This window comes from Triturus cristatus, chromosome 10, assembly GCF_964204655.1.
Source record: "Triturus cristatus chromosome 10, aTriCri1.1, whole genome shotgun sequence".
Taxonomy (NCBI): domain Eukaryota; kingdom Metazoa; phylum Chordata; class Amphibia; order Caudata; family Salamandridae; genus Triturus; species Triturus cristatus.
Genome location: NC_140593.1, coordinates 756,972,521 through 756,999,144, shown reverse-complemented (window position 1 = coordinate 756,999,144; position 26,624 = coordinate 756,972,521). Strand labels below are relative to the sequence as shown.

The 26,624-nt window shown below is 43.5% G+C and overlaps 1 protein-coding gene across 4 annotated transcripts in view; it reads left to right on the top strand.

Annotated features, from left to right (window-relative positions):
• BFAR (bifunctional apoptosis regulator) overlaps positions 1-26,624 on the top strand; it is a 317,639-nt gene that overhangs the window by 211,324 nt on the left and 79,691 nt on the right. For 2 of the 4 annotated variants that reach the window (XM_085628279.1, XM_085628280.1), the window contains exon 8: positions 14,661-14,726. The exons of the other annotated variants lie outside the window; for them this stretch is intronic. In XM_085628279.1, coding sequence (XP_085484405.1) covers positions 14,661-14,726 — 66 coding nt within the window. The remainder of the gene's footprint in view (positions 1-14,660; positions 14,727-26,624) is intronic. 4 annotated transcript variants of the gene reach the window in all.

Below are 26,624 nucleotides of genomic sequence, written 5' to 3'. Positions count from 1 at the left end.
TTGCTATAATCAGAACTCAATTCTTTTTTCTCCTAAATTATATTATCTTGTTTGAATATTCCAATTATGCAGAAGACTTTCCACCAGTGAAATAGGATTTGGAAAAAAAAACGCAGGCAGTGAAATTGTGTGTTTTGTACGTAAATCTCAAATGGGTTTAGGATGGTAAGAAGGATGGATTCTAAGTGAAACTTTGTTATGGGGAACAGAGTTTACAGCTTTTGAAAGCATAACCTTAATGCGTGAGAGAAAGAATGAATATGCTTGGAAAGATTTCCATGATATAAAGTGCTTTCAGCCACATGTACTTTTAAGAGGGAAATTGTAATCCAGACTTAGTGAAATAAAGAAGATGCAACTGTGTTGTCTCTTCTTGGAAATCAAGCACTTTTTTAATCCGCTATATACAAAGTATTTTCCACTTAGATACATACGTGGTTCCTGTAAAAGGCCACTCTAACTTTTTTGAGTTTCTGTGTAGTCTGTAGGTGGATTCAGGTGACCATGCTGCATGTACCTCAGGATAAGGCATTTAATTTCACACATGGAAAGCCGTGGTGAGGAATCCTACCTGACATCCTTGTTGGGAAATCCAGCTAGCACATGTTTCAAGTTTCGTAGAATAGGCAAAGAAGATTGGAGAACCACTGCAGGTTTGCCCAGGTTATAACAATGAGAATAATTGTAATCTTGTGCTGCAGCAGCATCTGTATTATGTTGGAGGGAAATTGAATTGGCATTAGATTAGGTTTGTGGATGCAGGAGGATGAAGTCTCTGCAATTTGGGTTTTGTTGACTATAGATTTAATGACTTTATTTAATTCAACGTCTTAATGTAAGACAAATAATGTAGATAGATGTAACTAAAAAAAAACAAAATAGTGGCAAAGAAAGAATTTAATAAACAAAATATGAAAATAAATTGTAACAGTTGTTTTAAAAGTTCATTTCATGGTATGATGTATTTATTCACTAACCCACCAGCTAAACTATCTTAAAACCAAAAGAGGTTGTCGGTGTTAATAGAGATGGCCTTTCATCACATACTTAAGCCGAACACGAGATCTGTTGTTTTGTACTTCAAAAATGTCGTTTTATTTCTTGCCCTTGTTCCAGCAAGCTATTAGGATCAATCTGGCTCCAAGAAGCCTGCATATGGTCTTTAGCAGAGATGTTTCCAGTTCTGCTTGCACAAAGCAAGTCTCACAGAAAAATTGAAGATTCACCTCTCTACCTAATAGTTGTCAATACAAACTTAAATGCTTTTTATGAATCATTGTATATTCATTGAACGTCCTAAAGGCTTGAATAATTTCCCACTGCCTGTGTAGACCCTGAAAACGTATTAGCATAGTTGTACTTTCATGGAGATTACTTTGTGGAATGTCTTTATCCATACAGCCATGTAAAATCCTAGACAATGAAGTCTATTAGAAATGTAATTTTTTTCTGAATGTCCATAATGTTGTCATGCAGTGTTCAAAAGTATGCGCATTGCAGCATCTGTCATGAACAAACACCTTCAAATATTGTGTACAAGAAGGTCCAAAATGTAGCCTCATAGCTTACATTAGAAGTAAGGAAAAGAGACCTTTCCCTGTAAGAACCTGGAAGGCTTCCGTTTCTACGATGAATTGTACTGGCAGTTGCTTTCCATAGTCAGTTTTTTTTTCTGGCTTGCCTCAGCAGAATCTCTAAACTAGGGGTGGGCGGAACTCAGGGAGTTTCACTCTGCAGAAATCCACATAGTTATATAAAACTCTCAGATTCCGGGCAGTTTCACCAACGGGCTGAAATTTTCATGTCGCACTGTAATTTAGCACCATGAGTGTGAGTAGTGCTGAAAAATTGGTGCAAACTACACCATGGTGTGTGATGCCATTAGAGTTGATGTTACTTCTGCCCTAGGAGAAAATCTACTCAAGGGCAGCAAATCTACTCGAGAAGCAGCCTTTTGACTATGACCGCTCATGTCAGCCCGCATTAGAATATGGTGCCAAGGGATGCCAAATCTCGCTTGTTCTCACATTTCTGAAGTCTGGTGGGAAGAAATCCCGTCAACAAATTCTGCCAGTTCCGTGGTCGGAATTATACATTTCATCAATCCTACCCCCGAAAACCTGTGAGGTTTTCACACCGCTGAAAATATTTACATTTTATGTCAAAAACAATGTTTGCTTTTTCACTCAACTTAATTTTAACATCTGTGGTTGAATGAAGTGATTTATTTCCTCTTGACTCTGACTAATATTTTAGTCAGAATGCCATCCCTTTTCTATAAGTGGCCTTCAAGTGGAAGGAAGGAGGCAGCAAGAGATGCCCACAAGTCTGTGTGGTCTGACTCCCAGTACCCCACTCGGTCAAAAAAGTATGACATTTGTTAAACAGATATTGTATTAAGCGAACACTTAAAGACAGACAGGCATCTAACTTAGGGGCATGGTGCAGGGCATGAGGGCTACAGAAGGAGACAAGCAATCTTAACAGATCAGTCTCTACCTACCTCCCATCAATGGAGGACTCAGTGGTGACGATGCACCGAAGAAGCTCCCAAGTCATCGATGTCAAAATACTCAAGATTGACAGTGAGTAAATCTCTTTTGCTGTTGATGGCAATACTTCATGCCATATATCAAAGACCCAAGATTGTCCAAGAACACAGACACCATTGATGACGAGACCAATATCGACATTGGTGCATTCCCCATTGATGTCAGAAAGGTTAAGGATTTCACTTTCCCCAGCATGGTCGCTGTCTCTTCCAGTCTAGACTGGATCCTCTTCTACAGAGTCATTCTGCTCTTTCAACTAGAGGTGAACAGAGGAAACCACAGTTTCTCGACTACTTCGCACAAGAATGGTTGTGGATCCAGATCCGGTCTCCCTGCCTGATCGGCCAGTGAGTTTAATAATTCCATTTGAGGATCCAGTCTAGACACCTTCGCTACTTTTTGGATTGTTTTCCACTAAAATACTCCTCTAAAACAACATTTTTATATATATATATATATATATATTATTTGAGAAAATGGAATCTCTCACTACAGCATCATCTCTTATGTTTGTCAGCAAAATACTGAGATCACCCTCACGAGCTCAGGTTCCTTATTCTGGGTCATCACACTCTTCCTGCATACTTACTTCACCGGCTTATTCTCCATCCAGAGTCTTTCCAGTATAAAATACTCTAACGTATCAGGATGTTCTCTCCAGAGGAGCGGTGAAGCTTAATGTTCATTTAGACAAACCGCAGCAAGCAGTGTCTCATTCTGGAGATTCTTCAGCCAAGGCCTGTGCCATAGCTTCACTTGATACTTCTTTAGGAGGATAATTATTAATAATTCAATATAGTTCATGAATCATTGCCTAGAAATATAGGTGTTACCTCGAAATGTGTTGGCTGTGGTCTATTAGAAGACTTTTTGTCTAAAGAAAAATGAGTGAAGAAAGAAAGATTATGAAAATATTTGAGTACATTGTTCATGTTCTTGGAGCATCAATTGTATTGAATAATTAACAACTGCCCTCCTTTTGAAGAAATATCAAATCTATACCCCATGTGTGGGTTTTGGGTGCCAGAGGTGTGAGACGCCGGGCATACTATCTCCTGACCCCATCCTTTGGAACTTGTCTAAGCCCCTATTGCTTCTTTTGCTCTGGTCACGTTTCTACTGGACATTGCGTAGGAGAAATTTATGACTCCAGCAATGTTTCCAAGCTGCTACACCTGATCTTTTAAAGAAAACGATACCCTCTCAGCAAAACCAAGGTCTTCTTAAAATACATTGATCCACAACTGGATTTAGTTATTATCCCCTCAGTCAGGAGAAAGCATGCCTCCGCACCAGGCTCAAATTCACCTTCAAAAAGATACAGCAAGAGGATAGATTCAGCAGGACAGATGTGTTGTACAGCCTCTACACATTTAAAAAAGCCCCCTTCAGGCCAATACCATAAGGAGTTGTGGCAACAATACCAGAAGCGGTACCAGACACAAAATACCACGCCACTTAACAGCGTTCAATTAAAAAAAGAGGAACTCATCTGACAACATGCTACGATGGCTTAACACCCCACTACAGTTACTCATTCCTGTGGTGGTGGTGAGAGGGTATAATAGCAAAGATTATTTATCATTAATAAAGTTGGCACTCATCTTTTACTACAAAAGTGGAGATAGAGAAAGTACTATCAAATAAGCAGAACAAAGAAATATACTTCCGGAGCTTAAAGAAGAGCCATACTACACTATGTTGATTTTTAGATGCATGGTTTGTCAACAGATTTATCACAATGAAAGATTCAGAATGCTGGTTCTACATCACATCTACCCACACATAAATAAAGACAACTGGAAATGCAGCATGGATCTTTAAGTCACTTATTTACACAACCTGTAGCTCCCCATCACGTGAAATATCAAAGATTCCTAGTAAAAGATGACCATTATAAGTATGCTGCACTGCCATTCGGCCTGAAATCAGCTCCACAATCCTTTCCAAAGTGCATGACAGGAGTCCCAGCCAATGACTGGCTAATAAAAGTGGAATATCAGTCTAAAGCAGCACAGGATTCAAAACAACGGGAAGTATTTTCCAGACTGGGTTTGCCAATCAACATGAACAAATCAACATGGAAGCTAGTACAATGTCTAATATATCTAGGATAAAATCTAAACACGTTTATTATTTTATTTTTAAAGTTGCCAAAGTAGCAACATCATAACCAGCCCTAGAGTTATTGGGCCAGTTCCTTAATTACAATATTTTCTACACATAGAACATACACCTGCAGTACTTTGATTTCCACAACTTCAATCCCGATATATATTAAATATATGGAGAAATAAACCATTACCAGATAGCTTATGATATGGATGCTAATTCAATGCACATTAAATGAGGCACAGTAAAGTCAAACATATTGGGGATTACACAGCACTTTTACAAAATTGCAGTAAGTCCTTCATCAACTGTAGTTGCAGATTGTACCTGAATATGTTATAGACGATAAGTTAACAGGGGATAGCATATAGGTATGGGTTGGATAGGCTTTAGGTGCCAATAGGTGTCTGAATGTTGCTTGTCTTTGTTTATTTATTGAACTTTCCAAATTGGGAATAAAATTGTGCTCCCACCCATCCACCTCCCTGAGATAACCCCCACTATCTATAGCAGAAGGCACACAGAAACAGCCAAAGGCTAGGCAACAGAGGTTTCCAGCAAACACATGACCAATGCAGTCAGAGCAACATTATTCTGGCAGGCGATAGCCGTGATAAGCAGAGTATCAGACCCATCAGCATCAAAGAGATCTTGGGGCTTTGGGATGGCCTAATTCTTCCCAGTTGTGCTCTCTGCCTGAGGACATCACAGGAGAAACTGACAAAATGGTCCCTGTAGGTCTCTGGACTATGATCAGGATGGCATAAAATCACACTATGTATACAGCTGTTCATTATGGTAAGCAATGTAATTTAACCAGTCCTTCAGTATGCAGGGGTGGCCTGACCACCAGTGAATTGCTACTTTTCTTTTGTCCAATAACATAGTCGAGGCAATGAGAGTCTGAGCCGTGATTGGAGAGTCCTTAACACAGTCCAACAGAGCCAGCAGTGATGTGTATGGATAGCAACTCTGTCATATCAGCAAGTTCCCTTGTAACCTTAGCCCAAATATTGTCAGGCATTACCACGCCAAGTGAAGAATGCCAGCCGCGGGGGTCTATGCATCGAGTGGATTTGGAGTTATCTTGGTGACCGAACCCGAAGAGTGCTGAAGGTGTGTGACATATTCTGCATAAAAATTTTACATTGATTAATTGCAGTCTGTAATTTTGAAGATTGCCCACTCTACACACAACAGTATTTCCAGTGTTTACATAAACAAAAGCTTCAATGGCGGACTGTAAGTGTTGCACCTCAATCCAAATTCTTCAAAGTATGCGTCCTGTGCACAGTTCTTCAGCACCTGCTGCCGTTGAGTGCCACTGACAACCAGATCCAGAACTTTTTCAACAAAAGGAAGGTGCACCAGAAAAGAAGTCCACATCTAATTTAATTATTCCAAAATCTTCTTTTATTGATAATACATAGGTTAAAATCCAGCCAATGTGTTTCGTTCCACGGAACTTCATCAGGGCTGAAAGTAATCACATAAAAAACTCCAGAATAATGTTGTGAAATAATCATATTTATCCTTTTTGGTACAGTATCATCACATATTGGGGAATATACTCTTCCTTATAATCAAAGTAATTTTCAGGTCATAAATGGCATTCAGGGGCCCTATTACATCCCAAATTTGTTACCCAAGTCCGGATATCAAGGGTTATGACGAGTGGTCTGCTTTTTCTCGAAATCCGGACTTGGGTTCCAAAATCAGTATGCAGCTCAGCCGTAGGTCATATGGAAGACATATAAAAAGAACCTTGTTTATTGTGATTGGGCTGACAATATCGGTCTTGATTGAGAAATGTAGTTGGATGGTTTTAGGTGGGACTAGTAATGTGCAAAATGAACCTTTGCACACAAGTAGCTCAAAATCTGGAGCAGCGAGTTCCCCCTGCCTAAAGAGAATGGCCAGCATGTTCCAAAGTAAGCACTGCTGTTTACCAGTCCCTGCGAGCCTAGTCCTCCAGGGCCACAGCTGATTGAAGAAGTATTTAGTGAGGTAATAGAGATATTCACAAAGAGACAGAAAAAGACTGTGAAGGATTATCATCTTAGCTATGGCTATCCAAACACCCAGAGAAGGCAGTTGATTGATCCAATGAGTGATTTGATCATTCCAGTCTGGCAATTCCTGTACCTTAATTACCTTGCATAATGGATTAAATATCCCTGCTAATGTGGGTCCCAAGGTACTTGACAGAGGAATTGTTACATCTCAAAGGGTATTCTGAAGGGCACTCGGGTGGAAGAAGTGAGTGGAAAGACTACAGACTTAGCCCAATTGATAGAGATGCTCAATAGGAATTTGTGCTTGAGGAAGTCTTCTATAATTGGTGAAATGTTAATAGATTGGGCCCAGACAAAGAGTGAGCTAATCAGCATGTAAGGACATAAAAAGGTGTCTAGTAATGAAGTTGAGCCCCGCTTTGCATAATGTTGTCTGAGCCCAGAGGCAATAGGATTCATAATGATGGCAAAAAACATACGGAACAGTAGGCATTCCTTCTTAGTCCCACCACATATGATGAAAGGATCAGATACCAACCCATTCTGATGGATGCTTGTCACAAGGCTGTCTTGAAGTAATTTAATCCAGCAAATTAAGTTTTCACTAAATCCATCTCGCTTCAATAGCAGAAAGAGATGTTATCATTCCACAGATCAAAGGAAAAGGTCAAAATAGTCTTATTTGGGTGCCATGGGTGGTTTTATGGGCCTCGGATGTCAGGACTGTCTCATGTTATTGGCCAGCAATTCGTAAAAAAAGTGCAAAGAGCTGAAGGGAGGTGAGGCAGCTCTTGTGGATCCCTCTACTGATTTCAATTGCATTTGCTTGTTTGCTGTTTATTAACTGAGGTGTTGCTCCCTCGTAAACATATTCCAGTAACCCAGAGAACTTAGAAACAAAGCCCTATTAATTCTAAGGCTGCTCAGAGGAATTCCCATGGCATCAGCTCAAATAATTTTTCAGCATATAGCTTCATAGTGGCAACTCATGACATTAGGACAGTCTGAAATTTCAACCAAATAATGCATATTTAATACAGGAATTTAACAAGTGATCGTCTTGGAGTGATTGAGCCAACTAAACCTTCCACTACACAAGCATTCATATTCAAGCTCATAAAGGTGATAAGACAAGAAGAGTTCTTTGCAATTAATGATCTTGAGAAACTTGAATTTTTCGCTTATGTTTACAGTCATTGATTTGAAACCAGCATACTTACCAAGTTCCCCTGCTTTCTTTGCAATGATCTAGAGAACCTTCACAGTTTCCCCTTAAGTCAGCAATTATATTCCCTCAGATCTTGAAATGTTTGAATTCTATGTGATGCATATAGGTCTTTGTTCTTACAGATATTTCATTTTGGGAGTTCATTGGTGGTTTCCAGTATCATTCTGGTTGAAACAAATCAATTTCTTTTTTTAGTTCTAATTTATGCCAGGTAAGGATCTGGATTGGCTAGCCCTACAAAGACGTCTTTCTTCAGAAAGTGTCAATAAGAATTTTGTTTAGTAGATTACACTTTGTCCTCATGTACAATGTAGTTTATTTGGTCCTTTCCAGTATGCTTAGAATTGTATTATCTGAAAGAAACACGTTAGTTAGATTCCTCACCTTAGAATATCCCCAGGCGTCAGGCTGGATCCGGAAAGATTTTTCGTCAGCAATATCCTTGCGCGTCACTAGGCGTCGTCTGCGGCTCCGCGTCCGTCGTCGGCGTCGTGATCGCCGGGATGACGACGTCAGAGCACTTGGACGCAGCCCTCACGTGCTGACGTCAGTTCTTCTTTTTTCCACGCCAGTAAGCGCCGATCCGGGAAGAGCATACCCTTTTAGTCACTTTTTGACTAAACTTTTTGAACTCTTTTGGTTCTATTTCTAGTCGACCTCGACTCTGGTGCCTGTAGGGATGCCTGGATTCAAACCTTATGACACCTGTCACAGACTGATGTCGGTCACGGATCACCACCGCCAGTGTCTCTATTGCCTTGGGGCCGACCACGATGCCGAGTCATGCCTCGACTTCCGGGCCTTGACCTCGAAGGCTAGGCGGGAGCGGTCCCGCAAGCTGCTCGAGATCCGGCAGTCGGCTCCGCGCCGCTCAAGGTCCCGGTCGAGTAGGAGGTCGAGGGACCGGTCGCGGAGCCGCAGCCATCACCGCTCGTCTGGGTCGAAGTCTTCGCACTTTGGTAAGTCGAAGCACAGCAAGAAGTCGAAGAGGCGACATTGCTCTTCTGCCTCCCCTCGCCGGTTGCGCGACTCGGCTGAGGGTTCGGGTGGCACCACCCTCGCAGCTCCGTAGGAGCTGCGGGAGTCCCGTCCGACACCATACCCTCCGGTCCCTGGGTCTGACGTGACTCCGGCGGAGATTAGAGACTTCCTCGTGGCCATGAGGACCCTGGCTTTGCCGTCGATGACTGCCGGCGCGCCTTCGGGCCCCTCTGGCTCAACTGGGAGGCCTAGCGTGCTGGTGGCTCCAGCCCCGGTGCCATTGTCCACTCCGGTCCCGACGCTGCAGGCCCCCGCGGGATCCAGACCTGGATCCCGGTCGATGCTGGTCGACCTGACGACCCCTCCGCCGGCGCCGACCCCTTCGGATGATGCCGTTCCCCGGTTTAGTCCCGGTCCGGGCCCTGCGTCGGAGCGGCACCGTCCGGCGCCGGACACGGCGCCGATAAATGACAGATTCATCTACCGCCCGTCTCCGACCTTTCCACCTGTATACCAGCAGTCGGATGACGGAGACGACTGGGGAGGCTCTGAGGACCCTCTGGCACAGCAGTGCCAGTTACCTCAGGACTGGGCAGACGAACTGGGGGATGCCAGTGGTCTTGATACCTCCCCTGACACTGGCTTCATCTCTCCTCCATCCGTGGCTACGGAGGAGGGTGCTACGTATTCTGTGGTGCTGCGCAAGACGGCCGAAGCCCTCAGGCTAGAGCTGCCTGCTGTGGTCGTGAGGACTAATCTCCTCACTGAAGTGCTTCAACCGCCGGCAAGCTCCTCGGAGCCTCTGCTGCAGTTCAATGAAGCACTGACCGACGTTCTGATGAGCACCTGGTCCAAGCCCTCCACAGTTCCTCCTGTGGACCAGAACGTGGCACGGCGCCACCACCCTGCACCAGGCGACCCCAGTTTTCTGTCGGTGCACCCCACGCACGAGAGCCTGGTTATCCAGGCCTCTACCTCCCAGACCTCCTTCCCGTCTGCTTCCCCGGATCGGGAATCCAAAAGGTTGGAACAGTTTGGGAAGAAACTGTTCTCCTCCCCTAGTTTGGGGTTGCGGTCTATCAACACCGCGTGCCTTTTGGACCGTTACTCCCGCTCCCTGTGGGATACGGTGGAGGACGTGCTGCCCCAGTGTCCGGAGGAGGCCCGGACACGGCTCGCCCAGGCAGTCGTCTCCCACCTCCAGACTATGGCCGACCTCCTGCATTTGCTGGGGTTCTCCATCAACGTGCCGAAGTTGCATCGGAGTCCCTCTCAGACGCTCCTTTTCATCGGAGCGGTTCGGGACTCGGCGCAGTTCCGGGTCTATCCTCCGGAACAGTGGGTTCGGGATATTCAGCCTCTGATTCCGATCTTTCAGCCTTTGTCCCGAGTTTCGGTCAGGTTGGTGCTGCGGCTGTTGGGTCTGATGGCCTCCTGCATCCTGCTGGTATATCACGCCAGGTGGCGGATGAGGGCTCTACAGTGGGACCTGAAGTTCCAGTGGGCCCAGCATCGGGGCAACCTGTCCGACCATGTCTTGATCTTAGAGGGCACTGCAAGACAGTTGCAGTGTGGGCTCACGGACCGCGATTGGGTCAGTGGCAGATCCCTCTCCCTACCCTAACCTGAGCACGTAGTGGTGACGGATGCATCCCTCCTGGGATGGGGGGGCCACATGGGAGAGGCGGAGATCAGAGGCCTCTGGTCTCCGGTGGAGTCCCGCCTGCTATTGGAGCTGCGGGCGATCCGGCTTGCACTGAAGACATTCCTTCCCTCTGTTCGGGGAAGTGTAGTGCAGGTGTTCACGGACAACACCACCGCCATGTGGTATTGCAACAAACAAGGCGGGGTGGGGTCTTGGACCCTTTGTCAGGAGGCTCTGCGCCTCTGGACATGGCTGGAACATCAGGGCATCACCCTGGTGGTTCATCACCTGGCGGGCTCTCTGAACGCCAAGGCAGACGAACTCAGCCGCCGGTGCATGATGGATCACGAATGGCATCTGAACTCGGACGTGGTGCAAGGCCTCTTTCGGCAGTGGGAAGAGTCTTGGTTAGATCTATTCGCCACTGGAGAGAACGCGCAATGTCAGCAGTTCTGCGCGTTGGAATTTCCAAGGCGGCACTCGCTCGGAGACGCTTTTCATCGCGAGTGGAGTTGCGGTCTGTTGAACGCCTTTCGGCTTCTACCACTTCTGCCCAGAGTGCTGAAGAAGATCAGGCGCTACCGGGCCCAAGTCATCCCTGTGGCTCCGGATTGGGCACGAAGATACTGGTATCCCGAGCTACTTAGTCTTTCGATCGATCCCCCGATTCGACTGCCGCTTCAGGAGGACCTTCTGTCGCAGCAGCAGGGGACGGTCCTCCACCCGAACCTGTCCAGGCTTCACCTCCATGCGTGGAGATTGAGCGGCGGCAGTTGATGCCATTTGACTTGCCTCCTGAGGTCTATAATGTTATTCTGGCAGCCAGGCGTCCCTCCACAAAATCGGTATACGCCTGCAGGTTGAACAAATTTGAGGCATGGTGCACAGCAAAGGCTGTGGATCCCCTTTCCGCCCCTCTTTCTGAGGTTCTCCTCTTTCTTCTTTCCCTGGCCCAGCAGGGCTCTGCTCTGGGCACCCTCAAGGGATACCTTTCGGCTATTTCTGCTTTCTTACGGCTTCCTGATCAGCCTTCTCTTTAAATCCCCTGTTGTTTCTCGATTCTTTAAGGGCATTACCCACATGTTCCCTCCTGTCCCTTTCGTAATGCTTCAGTGGGATTTGAATCTAGTATTGACCTATCTGATGTGCGCTCCCTTTGAGCCACTTTATAATTGTCCCCTTCGTCTTCTGATGCTTAAGACTGCTTTCCTGGTTGCCATCACCTCTGCTAGAAGGGTGAGTGAGCTCCAGGCTCTCTCTTCTAAGCCTCCTTTCCTTTCTGTCCATCCGGACAAAGTTGTTCTCAGGACTCGTCCTTCCTTTCTCCCTCAGGTGGTAACTGCCTTTCACATCGGCCAGTCTGTTACTCTGCCTACCTTCTTTCCGCCTCCGCATCCCTCGAAAGAGGAAGAGAGGCTCCACCGTCTGGACCCAAAATGGGCGCTGTCCTTCTATCTGGACCGCACCAAACAGTTCCGGGTGGACGACCAACTCTTTGTTGGCTACGTGGGCGCTAAGAAGGTGCGGTGCAAGCGAACCATCTCTCGGTGGGTCGTTTTGTGTATCAAGGCCTGTTATTCCTTAGCTAAAAAGGACCCTCCTGTAGGGCTCAGGGCCCGAAGCCGGGGAGTCCCCTTGCAGGACATTCGTCAGGCAGCAACGTGGGCCTCGCTGCACACGTTTGCCAAACATTATTGCCTGGACAGCCTGGTGTGATCTTGGTTCGCAGGCCCACCACCGGGCTTGGTATTGCTGGGGTATCTATTCTAAGGTGAGGAATCTAACTAACGTGTTTCTTTCAGATGAACAAGTTACTTACCTTCGGTAATGATATATCTGTAAGAAACATTAGTTAGTTAGATTCCTCACCGCCCCACCCATCCTCCCCGTTCTGCGAACCGATATCTAGGGGTGAGGTCATCCCTTTCAGGGCCCTTGATTCTTGGCACCAGTGTCGGTCTCTTGCATGGATCTGCGTTCCTGGCGCGGAAAGCTATGTACAAGAACTGACGTCAGCGTGTGAGGGCGGCGTCTAAGTACTCCGACGTCATCCCGGCGATCACGACACCGACGACGGACGCGGAGCCGCAGACGACGCCTAGCGACGCGCAAGGGTATTGCTGACGAAAAATCTTTCCGGATCCAGCCTGACACCTGGGGATATTCTAAGGTGAGGAATCTAACTAACTAATGTTTCGTACAGATATATCGTTGCCGAAGGTTAGTACTTGTTCTGTAGAGCACAGGACATATTTTGATTGGCCAGCTTCCAGTTTGTACTCCCACCTCCAACCACCAATAAACCATTAACTGTTCACATACTTTGTGGCATATAATCTATATTTTTAATCTTTTCAATTTTAAATTTCTCCCACCTAGAGTTTCCTTGCATAGGGTGCTCTTGTATTGGGGTGCTCAATGTTGCGTTGTAGGGTTATTCGATGATTGCAACAATTTCCACTCAACTGTTCTATTGGTATGTACTCTCACTCCTTCCCAGCTGGCAAAGAAATGCCTGCGCAGGTAGGCATGATCAGAATAAATAATGTTTTCAGATTAAAATAACTCTTTGTATGAGCATACCTCCTCCTATGTATAATCCATTTGCTCAAGACTTCTCATCTTGATCATGTTGCCCTTTCTAATTTGAGGCCAGTGAAGAGAATATCCTTTTACCCTTACTGGAACTAAATCAGCTATTCAATTGAACAAAGTTATTAACATTCTCAGTTTCCTATACCTCTACATGGTCCGGCTTCATGTAACACTAATGGACCGAGAAGTCAATGCTGCAACTGTTGAATGATTCCCTCTGCATCCTCAGACTTTTTTCTAGTACTTCTTGATTTTTCTACAGTCATCAGTGTGGTCGACCAAGAGAGCATCTTGTCACTATCACTGCTATATGGATTGTGTTTAGAAGCTCCCATACTTTTTCTCTGCCATTTTCTTAAGAATATCTTAAATCAGCCATTTTAGATTTTGTAAGTCCCTCTCTCCTTCTATCGATGTTCAGGGTATCCTGTATTTGATCACATTATCAACACTCCTTAATGCATACATTGGATTGTTTTTCAGAGGTTGAAGTAGTTGTTCGCCAATATGTGATTGATGCTTAATCCTACCCAGAGATCTTGCTCATCAATCACCTCAAAATGCTCAATTCTGACTTCACCGGTATTGATTGAGAATTGGATGCATAGGCCATTCCTTAAACTGAACCATTGAAGGCTGACCTCTTGTTTGACCCAGAGAATAGCCCTTCCTAATTCCAGTATATAATTCTCTTTATTGTGATTTCTTTTTGTTTCTTTTCATGCTGTACTCTGAAAATAGTTGTTGCAAAGCCTTGTGTGTAATCTAGGTACCTTTTTAGAAAGTACAATTGCAAACAGTAACATTTTTGAGTTTAGAAATGCACATGGCTTCTTTCTGAAACATGACTGCTTCTTGTGCGAAAAAGCTCTGTTAAGTAAAATTCACAATTTCCCTTCTCTTTGCATATTTATTCTAAATTTCACCTTTAAACAACCAAAGAAAAGCTGTTCTGGAAGTGGATTCTAACCTCATACAATTTCAATTAGGTTTTTTATAATGAATTTGCCAGACTTGGTACGTAAATCTACAGACTCGTTCAATGGGTTTTCTTTGGGAGTTGGGGCAGATAGCAGTCCCCAAAATATGATTACGGTGCTGTACTTAATAAAAATTACTTTAACTGCACATAGTGGTGTTCGAGCATTAGGTAACAATAGAAGCAAAATTGAAAGACTCACTTTCAGAATTTTGTCTTTCCCTTTAATTAAAATTTTATTTTGTCAAATGTGGCTTCCTAAGTTCTTTTTCCTGGCAAATGTACTGCGTAAGAGATATGAATTGATCTATGTGCAGAGGTCTGTAGTACTGCTTTAAAAATGAGTTATCACCCTCATCAAAATTGAGTATAATCTAAGTTGGCAAAGCTGTACTTCTCCTTGCCTGTGTTCCTTTTGTGGTTATTTTTTATTTTTATTTTAAAACCGCTGCCCTTTGCATGACAGCTCACTGTCATCCACTGTCAAGTTCAGAACATTAATTGATTATTTCAGATATTTTTTGTGTAACGTGATTTGAAATCTGATTTTCAGATGGCTCAGAAATTCAGCTGGTGGGTGCTGCCAGAGCTGTTCACCAACCCAGAACAGAAAGTGCAGGTTCACATTTGGGCTGCTTGTGTCTTTGTGTCTGTAAAATACTTTAAGTGATCTTGCATGAACAAATTTAGAGAAAAACCTAATTCTGGTTCTGTGGTTAAATTGCGTTTTGGTAACCAGTTTATATTTGATGCAAGCATGAGTAATACCTGCTACTAGGAAATCTTTGAGGACCAATGTGTTTGGTATCTCTGCTACTACCTCTGATTAATTATTTTATTACTTATGGATTATTTCACATCCGATGACTCTAGAAAGTCTTTCTGTCTAATTACTATTGCAGTGTTCTTGTTAAGTCTTCCATTAATTAACCCCTTTCTTTAGCAGGCATTAAAACGTATAGTGTCCAAAATGTGGAACTAACTCTGACCAGTAAAACTAGGCACGAGAATTTATCGACCTTGTTACCTCTTTATGTCAAACAATCTTATTCAATGGCATCCACCATGGGCACAATAAGAATGAGTGATAGTATTTATAAAGCACATTGTATGCCCAGAGGGTTTATGGCACTAGGTTTGATAGAAAGTAAACTGGAAATCTAACACTACCTTGTTAAATCAATGAGTTTGCAGAGCCGCATGGAAAGTCTGAAAATCCTGTAACAATTGTGTAACAATTTTGGATCTAAGGACGTTAAATCTGTACATACTGTCATAACATTTCCACATGGTCACGCTTCAACAGGTACTTCTGCTGCTAAAACAAAGCGATTTTATGTCCACACTAGACTTAAGACGCATACTTTCACATTCCGGTTTACCCAGCAACTCGCAAATATCTCAGATTTGTGATAGCAGGAAATGCTATCAATTCAAAGTACTCCTGTTCGGAGTAACGACATCTCCCCGAGTGTTAACATAATGTCTAGCAGTAGTCTCAGCACCTCTCAGAAGACAAGCGATTCATGTCTTCCCATACCTAGATGACTGGCTCTTCAAAGCCAGCACACACCAAACGTGTTTACAACACGATCAGACTACATTAGAGCTACTCCCCCAATTGGGTTTCACGATCAGTGCACAAAAATCTCACCTTCAGCCTTCACAAATGCAGTCCTATCTTGGAGCGACTCTAAACACTTGCACAGATCTAGCCTCTCCCAATGCAGCCAAAATTCGAAATATTCGACTACAGTTTCAGACCAATCAATACTTAGCAGTCAGAATGTTCATGTAACTGTTGAGAATGATGGCATCATGCATTTCAAAAGTGCCTCATGCAAGGTTACACATGCGTCCTCTACAAGAGTGTTTGGCATGTCAGTGGAATCAGTCACCGGGTCAATTAAAAGATCTAGTGTTTGTAACAAGTTGCACCCATCACTCTCTGCAGTGGTGGAACACACAAAACAGCGGCCCTTCATCAACACTGTTCCACAGATTGTGCCAACAGCAGACGCTTCCCTCACAGGCTCGGGTCCCCCGCTGCACAATTTGACAATTCATAGTCTGTGGGACAACAAGTACATAACTCTTCACATCAACTATCTAGAGCTTCTAGCTGTGTATCTAGCACTGAAAGCTTTTCAGTCTCAACTGATAGAGAAAGTTGTCCTAGTCCACACGGACAATATGACAGCTATGTACTATGTACAATGACGGGGGGACACACATTCTCTGCAACTGTCACACCTCTCTCAGACCATTTGGCGTTGGGCAATTCATCGTAGTTTATCTTCTGGCAGAGCACCTCCCAGGAGGGAACAATCAAATTGCCGACCTCCTCAGCCCCAAGTTCTCCTTACATACTTTTAAGAATGAATATTTGCACAAATAGATCTGTTCACCACAGTGGACAACTCAAAATGCCGAAACTTTGCCTCCAGGTTTCCACACCCTCTATCCAAAGGCAATGCCCTATGGATGAATTGGTCAGGGATATTTGCCTGCGCTTTTCAGTCTCTCCCTCTCCTTCTATTTCTGGTTCAGAAGCTCAGGCAAACGTCTTTCACATTGATTCTAATGGCTCCCACTTGGGCCCGTCAACCGTGGTTCACAACACTCTTACAAGTATCAGTAGGTCCACATCAGAAGCTGCATATCGGTTCCAGCCGTCTCACGCAAAACCGCGGAGAAGCCAGACACCCAAATCCCAAGGAGTTCAGTCTAGCGATTTGGCCCAATAGGTCATAGTTTGGCTATCTCAACTTGCCACCAGAGTGTATGACTATTCTTAAGGAAGCAAGAAAGCCTACTACCAGAGCATGTTATGCAGCAAAATGGAAAACATTTGTTATCTATTGTACCAACAATAATATTGATCCACTATATGCGGCTATACAAAATATCATTTGTTACCTTCCGCATTTACAGCGTGCTGGTCTAGCCCACACTTCCATTCGATTGCATCTTGCAGCAGTAGCCGCACATTTGCAAAACAGGCAACGTCTATCTTTGTTCAAAGTTCCTTTACGGTGAGCCTTAAAAGAGTAATACCACCCAGGGTACCTCCTGCACCAGTTTGGAATTTAAATATTGTGCTTACACGGGTCACGGGTCCACCTTTTGATCCAGTACATAATTGTTCGCAACAGTTTCTTTCATGGAAAGTTGCCTTCCTCATTGTGATCACTTAATTTAGGAGAGTTGGTAAGCTCCAGGCATTAACTTTGGAAGAACACTTCTTTCAGCTTCATAAAGACCGAGTAGTTCTTTGCATCAACCCAAAATTCCTTCCCAAAGCAGTGTCTTCTTTTCATATCGGGCAAAACCAAAGGGGATGATGGACGGAGTGTTGAACATTGCAAGCACTCACCCCCAGTCAACTGATCTGGGTTTAATCCATCATCATTCTTTAGCTCACTCCGCCAACCCTGTTCAGACATGGCCATATGCAAATCAGTCTGACCCTGTGCCTCATGGGAACAGTTCAGCCTGAACTGCCAAGCCATGTCTTCCCTGGACTGTAAACAAGCATCCTGGGACCGGTTTCTGGCTAATCAGCCGTCATCAGCCAGGCTAGCTTGAATCCAGTGGAAAAGTGAGCAAGGGATCCACGTCTGGGCATACCCTGCCAACTTAGGGCGAACAAAGGAAAACCAAAGGGGATGATGGACGGAGTGTTGAACATTGCAAGCACTCACCGCCAGACAACTGATCTGGGTTTAATCCATCATCATTCTTTAGCTCATTCCACCACCCCAGTTCAGACATAGCCATATGCAAATCAGTCTGACCCTGTGCCTCATGGGAACAGTCCAGTCCGAACTGCCAAGCCATTTCTTCCCTGGACCGGAAACAAGCATTCTGGGATCGGTTTCTGGCTAATAAGCCGTCATCAACTTTTCTACCAATCAGTTGAGTTACCTGTGTTCTTCCCTCAATCTGATTCAGTAGCAGAAAGAGCTCTTCATACTCTTGATGTCAGAAGAGCGGTATTGTATTATATTGAAAAGACAAAGGATTTTCGTAAGACAAAACAACTGTTTATAGCTTTTGCTACACCTCAAAGGGAATCCTATCTCTAAAGCTGGTATAGCAAGATGGATTGTTAAATGCACTTGAATCTGCTACGCCAAAGCTAAAATAACTTTATACCTCCTAGAGCACATTCCACTCGTAAAATAGGAGCGTCTATAAGCATTTTAGGTAACATCTCTACACCTGATATTTGTAAAGCAGCACCTTGGTAAACACCACAAACATTTACCAAACACTACTGTTTGGATGTGTTAGCATGTCAACAAGCCAATGTAGGGCAAGCAGTGCTAAAAACACTATTTAAAACCGCTGCAACATCTACCGGTTAACCACCACTTTGGGAGAATACTGCTATATAGTCTATGCAAAGAATGTGTACCTACAGCACTCATGCCTCGAATGGATTATGCTACTTACCCAGTAAGCATCTGTTCTCGGCATGTAGCGCTGTAGATTTGCATGCACCCTCCCACCTCCCTGGGTACCTGTAGTTGCAGTTTTTCATTATTTGCATTACATACCCATGGACATCACGGTATCACACTCACTCCATTCTCACCCTCTTGCGGGAAAACATTCTAACAATGGAGTCGATGCCCATGCGCACTATTGCTGAAAGGAGGAGTCACATTACCTTGTGACTGGAAAAGATTTCTTCAAAGGAAAACAACTTGCAAACATCCGGACCTAACACTAGATGGCAGGTGTATGCAAAACATGTGAATCTACAGCTCTACATGCCAAGAACAGATGCTTACTGGGTAAGTAGCATAATCCTTCTCTCATAACAAAGCATTACACATAAAAATACACTGTTGGTTAACTGTGGTAAAACTCTTAAAAAGTACTTACCTGATAACGAAGTTCTTGGGTCCAAATAATATAAAGATGCCCATTATTTTTCCAAATTGGCCTGGATCTCCTTTTTGAGTGTCTATCATTTTTTGACTCTGCGTGTGCAACAAGTGTCTAACACTCATCTCCGACAAGCCTAAGTCTGCTCAACTCATATGGGATACCTGTACTCTTTACACAGCATACTTCTTTTTGGTATACTGTATAAAGAGCCAGCTTCCTACACATATTGAGACTGTAACTTGGTCTTGAGGTTTCTCATATGCATGTCCTTCATGCCTATGCATTGCTGCTCACTGTGTCTCCTAACTTTAATGACTGTCCTTCTGTTTGTAATTATGTCAGCTTGTCACATGAGCGAACGTCAGTCACTTTCAGTACAGCTGCCCTACACTACCATTTTCTCCCGACAAGTTGATGCTGAGGACTCGGTGGCTTTCTTGCCAAGAGTTGTGATCACCTTCCTCGATGGCCACTTAATCGATGTATCAGCTTTCTATACTCCTCTCACCCCTTGAAATTGGAGTGGAAGTGGAAGCTCCATCGGTTGGACCTCATTATGGCTTTTAGCTTTTTCATTGATTGTGCCAAGTACCACTGCGTAGATAATCACCTTTTTTGTGGGGTTCTTCACAGGGATTCTTCACAGGGAATGAAGAGAAGGCTGTTTAGAAGTGTGCGTGTCAAGATTGATAGTCCTCTGCAGTAACATCTGCTATGCACTGGCCTGAGAGCCCTTTCCACCAGGGTTGCATTGGCACGCAGATTGCCTATCCTGAACATCTGCAGGATGCAAAGTGGGAGGCAGTGCATTTGTTCATAAATCACTACTGCCTCGACAGTCCGGTCCATCAGGAAAGACAATTCACCCATTCGGTCCTGCAAGACTTTTTGGGCTGAGTCCAATCCACATACCCTCCACTTGAGGAGGTTCTGCTTTGGTATCTTTTCTAAGGTGAGGAATCTGCAGTTAGAAGTATCCATCAGAAGAGCAAGTTATCTCCCTTTGGTAACTCTTTCTGATGGATACTTTATTTGCAGATTTCTCACTGTCATTCTGTGAAGAGGCCTCTTTTTAACATCTAAAAGGGTTCTAAATTTGTATTCAGCACACTGTTAATAACAATTGTTCCCTCTCCAAGTCTGAGGGCACTAAAAGAGAAAAGACCAGAATTTGACGTTGGTTCCCATATGTGAAGCTTATATGTGTGCTCCGCTAAGTATTTTACAGGGCAGTTTGGAATCCGACCCGAACCGCACATTGCCACCTAGCAGCACATAGGAGCACTGCTATGCATAAAGTTTTGTGAATCTAGTCTGTTTCCTGGGAGGGGCTATCCTATGTTGAGGAACCTGTAGTTAGCTAGAGTATCCACTAGAAAGTATGTTACGAAGGTGGAGTAATTTCTTCTTTTTTGTTGTTGTAAATTCTGTTTATTGAATATAAGATAAAACAGAACAAGCAAAACAATTTGAAGACTGATGTCCCTGTAAGAAAGAACGCATCAAATAAGCCCACATTCCATGGTACATATTGTAACAGAATAATAAATAACACAAAATAACAAAAATCAATACATATAGGGAACTAACCCGTACAAGGTCCTGTCAAATTCTACATTACGAACTATACCATAGTAGAGAAGAGCGATACTCGCTTGTTCCATGCATAACATTGATATATATAGGTTCCTCCCTTCATCTACGGGGGCCCTCAAGACAAGAAAGCAACAGAGAGCTGTCATCAATCAACCTATAAAAGATAAAGTAAAGAAAAAAGAAACGAAAAGTAAATTCTCTCAAGGTGGGGGAAGAGAAAAAGGATTATAAGCTGTGAGAAATGAGGGCCCTGGATAGATGCTGGGGGGCATCAAGGCATAAAAGGACAGGACATCTAGCTCAGGTGCGTCGCTCCGGGGAATCTGGTTTCTGGCCCCTGGCGTATGGTTCAATTGAGTCCTCAAACAACTACAAGACCCGAAGTCTGGGGGGAACCAAGCAGGAATGTCTGGCCATGGTGAAATAAGGTATAAGAGGCTGCCAGGTGCGGGTGAATGGTATGAGTGATGCGGGCAGCAATCATTTTAAGGGCTACCACATTCCACAGCCGAAAAAAACAGGTGGCAATGGGGGGGGGGGGGGGGGGGGGGTTGCGGTTTCTTCCAGAATAGGGCTATCGACTGCCTGGCCGCTCCTAGCAAATGAAGAATCAAGCGCCAATCTGCGTAAGTCATAGCATTCAGTGTTGAGGGTTTAATATCTAGAAGCGTGACTGACTGGGAGGGAGGAATAGGAAATCCTGCTAACTTTTTGATGTGGCTGAGGATCTCCTTCCAGAACATCGTGAGATTTGGGCAGGACCACCATATGTGAATAAAATCCCCTCTATCAATACAGGTCTCTGGATAAGGCAAGGCGTATGCAATATTGTATTGGCAGTAGTGGTGTTCAAATAGTATTATATAGTCGGACCTTATGGTATGCTTTGTGTATCTCCTGGTATAATATATTATATTGTCTTCATTTGCTGGGGTTTTGGTTATCTTATTTTTAATTTTAATTATTATGACCTGTATGCTCTTCTATTATTATGATTTGTACGATTCATTCATTTACAGGTTTGATTGAATTATGTATGAATATGTTTTATTATGTTTACTAGGACAACGTATGTCATTCAATACATGTGTTCCATGTCCTTTTATTTCTTCTTCAATAAAAAATGATTTGAAATAAAAAAGAAATCCCCTCTATCTTTCTGACACTTCCAGAAAGCGGACTGGGCTGTAGTATCTCTGCATTATCAATTTATATGCTGATATACGCTGGGGCAGGCTCTGATATATCTTTGGGATATCCCGCCATAGACGAGCCCACCCTTCAGGAGGAACATCCTCTCCAGATCCGAAGCCCATCGTGTCTGATATTCATGGGGCGTGGGCCACTGAGAATGCTGTAGGACAGTATATGTGTTCGAGATCAGGCCAGACCAGACATTCGCCCTCTGTCCATATATTAAAAGCCTGAGTTTGCAGTGCCGGGGGAAACATAGGATTAGGAGCTATAGGAGTGTTAGGACATGGGAATGTTGTCAGGCCGCGGGGTATCGCCAGTTTATCCCACATCTCCAGTACTGTCCTCGTAGGGGTAGCTATGTAGGCTTCGCTGGGGCATGCCCCCCGCGGTAGCCTTGCCAGGTCCCGTAAAGGTCTACAGGACACCGCTCGGTCTAGATGGAACCAATGTTTTTCACTTTCACGAACCTCCTATTCCGAGATGTATCGGAGGTGACAAGCCCAATAATATTCCAGAAGGTTGGGACACGCAACACTCCCCGATCGCGAAGCAGCATTAAGATCTTATTAGAAAAGCGCGGACAGGATTTCCCCCAAATAAATTTAGTAAAGTCCCGTTGCATGGCAAGGATATTAGCCTGTGATACGGGAGTGGGCAGAGTTTGGAAGAGGTATAAGATTTTGAGGAGGAGAGACATTTTGATGGTGTTGATACATCCCAGCCAAGCTAGAGGTAGACCCCTCCATCTGTACAGCTCCTCTCGGATGGCATTCCTGTATCTAGGCCAGTTGGACGAAGTCCACGTCGAGAGTGTGGGGGTCAGGTCAAGGCCTAGGTATCGAATCAATACATCTGTCCACTGTAGCAGAATCAGGTCTCGCAAACCATAGACCTCTGAGGCCAGAAGAGTAAAATTAAGAGCATGAGATTACGCAAGGTTGATCCGGTAACCTGACGCATCTTCACAAGCTCCCAGGAGAGTAGCCACTGCCGGGAGGGACGCAGACGGGAACGATAGTGAGAGAAGGAGATCGTTGGCAAAGAGGGAGGCTTTATGTTCATACCCACCCATAGGGATACCCCAAATGTTTGGATTGTTACATATGGCGATCGCCAGGGGCTCCACCACCAGGGCGAACAACAGAGGGGATAGTGGGCACCCCTGTGTGGTGCCGCGATAGATGGGGATAGGGGCAGTAAGATGACCATTAAAGCGTATGCGGGTAGTGGGTTTTGCGTAAGGTGACATCAGTTTAGAGATTATTCCCGGGCCCAACCCCACCCTCTGTAACACTTCCTGAAGGAAACCCCAGTCCACTCGGTTGAAGGCTTTCTTTTGGTCGAGGGAAACCAGGCAGGCAGAGATATCTCTAAAGCGTGCCTTTTCCACAAGAAGGGCTATCCGACGGATATTCTCCGCCCCCTGATGATGGCAAATGAACCCCACTTGATCGGGATCAATAAGCCCCGGAAGATGGGGTTCCAGACTGTTGCCTAAAATATTTGTATAGATCTTTGAGGCGGTGTTAAATAGTGCAATGGGGCCGTATGACGCAGATAGGGAATGGTCCTTACCTGGTTTGGGGATGAGTACTACTTCCGCTTCGTTCATTGTTGGGGTGAGACCTGAGATGTCTGTGAAACTACTAAAACGGTGAAGCAAATGGTCTCTGAGTTGGGGGTAGAAGACCCGATAAAAAGTGATTGGCAGTTCGTCAGATCCCAGAGTCTTGCCAAGTGGGAGTTGCTTCAAAGCCTTAGAAATCTCGTCTTGGGTAATGGGGTTTTCCAGCAGTTTCATAAAGTGGGTGTCAATGGGGTCCCAGGGGCAAGAATTAGGAAAGGCAGTAACAGCTTCAGGAGCATTGACATAGAGATCCCCATAGAACTTCTCCAGTTCCAGGCCTTTATCTGCCTACGTTTGGCGATCTGTGCTTTCGCTCGAAGGCGCATTGCCAGGCACGCCCCGCCCCGACCTTTTCCCCTTCCGTGTAAAATTTCTGCTTGAGATTGAGTAGGAGTCTCTCCGCCTTGTTGGTACCGTGTAAACGTAATTGGCCACGCAGTTCGGCGAGACGTCGCTTATTGGGGAGAGACAGCTGGATATGGTCCAGAATTTCTTCTTTTTGACCACTTGTGGTGGGAAAATTCTTTGGGCGTAGCATCTCAGCCTACATGAGTAACAGAGTTCTGATAGCACTTTCTTTTTTTATTTTAAACTAGGCAAAAGCTACCTAGAGAAAACACAGCTAGAAGGCTGTTTTGCTGATGAAAAGTGCAATGTCCTTAGATTTACTCAGTGATTACTGATTCTTTTGTTCTTTTTAAAGGTGGTTAGGCAATGAGAACATTCTGGTGAGGTTATGGTTCCCTTGCCTGATCTCAGTTATATTCAGAATCACTGAAAAGGGAAGTAGGAAAACTAGGTCATCAAATAAGAGTCTCCAATAGGACTTCCCCTGGTGCTAACAGTAATCTTGGTTTCTCTGGAGTTTCATGGTTGGACTTTGTTTCAGTTCTCTAGGCACATCAGTCATGAATCTTCCTGAAATTACACTGTACACTATATATTTTAATGGCTAGCTAAGTAGAAAAATTGACCTTTTGGTCTTTATCTTAGAAAATACAATGTAATGTTTTTCTTACTTTTCCATTGAGAAGGACGTTCACATCTTCTCGAAACAACCTACTTGACACAACTTTGTAGGGTTAGCTTCTGAGATTGTGTGTTTATTGGTAGGCCTATTATGAAGGGCTTCACTCTGGATACCACAGGAAACTCAAATCCCTGCCTTCATTGAACATGAATCTTAGCTTTTTTGTTTAATAGAACTTAGAAACATTTGTGACTGTGAGTACATCAAACATGGATAAACCAAATTAATTTGTGTGGGCAAAAGAACAGTTTTTGTAACCCAACATTTCTACTTTTAGCCTTATTTATTTTAATTAGTACAAGACTAGGTCAGCAGAATTTTCATGCCTTTTTAGAGAAAGGTAATCAAAAGTAATGTATGAAAAAGGCCTGTGAAGCTAATAATATATTCTTTATTGTCCGATCAATTAAAATCATTACAATAAAATGTCTTACATTCCTTAAAGATAAAGAGGCAGTATTAACATATCTTTAGAAGTATTAGAAATACATAAAATAACATAAAAGGGTATTTTGTTTATAACCGAATATAAACATTACATTTCATTATTATTCACCATACATATTAGTAAACCCATCCATACAGATACTCAATGAGTCCTCTCTCTGGTTTTTAACTAGCCCCTAAAAAGAAGCAGACCATACAGTAACACATGTTTGGTCCAGTTGTGATCTTAGTACCTAAAATATAAAGTGCATCCACGCTTCTTAAAATTACCCCGAACCTCAGATACTTGATAAAATTTATCAAGTTACATTGCCAGTATAGGGGAAAACAATATAGTTGGAATCATAGCCACTTTCTATTCTTATTATATGACCACAACATCGTCCTGAGCCAGTATTTTCTCCACTATAAGGATAAATTTGACAAAGTTAACTGTTAAATTGATGATACGCTCTTGGAGGCACAGTATTATCGCTTGGCGACACGTTTTCACCCCTTGTTCGTTGAATATTGGTTTTAAAAGTGTTAATCTTTCTTGACACAATTTGGGGCAAATACATACAATGTGCCATAACGTTTCATTAATAAAACCACATAATGTACACTTTTGTGATTGCCAAACTTGTACCCATCTAGGTGTACCATCTGTTGTTGGGTAATGTACAAACCTAAGCTTAAGCAATATATCCCTTACCGCCGGTTTCAAGCAAGAAGTTAGAATTGGGGTTCAATTTTATTATACGTATTAATAACCGACCAGGCGTGCTTTTTTTTTTTTTTTTTTACAGTCTGCTCCTGATCCAATATTAATGATACCAATTTAGTTGATCGATTTAAAATCTGTTTTAAAATGATTTTATTTCTAATCATATTGTCAGAAGGTTGGAGCTTAAAAGTATTCAAACTTTTTGATAAATATGACTTCCATGGTCTAGTATACTCCTTCTTATTCATTTCTTGCCAACACATATATGCAAGGGACTCGGGGTACGATAAAAGAAGTGAAAATAGAAGTTTTAAAAATGCAGCTTGTCTTACCAATATTTGGTTTAGCAAACTGAATTCCAGTCTAACTGTAGCGTGTCCAACATTTTTTGAAATCCTAAAAATTTACTTAAAACTTTTATTTGTAATTTATCCAACAGTTGGCTATCTTTTCCTCTGAAAGTTATTGACCCATATGTAAGCGCTGGGATAAGTTTCGCCTTCATTACTTTTAATAAAGGATTGTAACTAGGACATGAAAGTTTATCACGCAATGATCTAAAGGCAAAAGACAATTACGTTGCCTTGGCCTTTAAATGATCAAAGTGTGGTTTAAAAGTTATTCTATCATCCAGCGTAACTCCTAAGTATTTATACTGCTTTACTGTTTCAATAGATAAATTCTTCATTTTCCATAATGTCTTACCTGATTTTGTTGATCCTAATATAGTTTTGTGAAACTGGTCTCAAAGGAGGTGGGTTAAGACAAACACCATTAATATTTGGGAAAACAAGTAATGAAAAGAACTTTTTCTGCACAGTTTAGAATGTTACAAATGTTGGGCAGACGTTGAAGGACTTTCTCAAAAACCAAACGTGGAATCTAGGTTTGAACCTATGTATGAATGGTATGCAGCTTTATCATTGCCTGCACCCCGTCATAGGGAATTGCACCAGTAGCTCTTCAGCCTTGCTCTTCCAACGCAAGAAACAAAAATCTGCCTAAGTAGTATGGC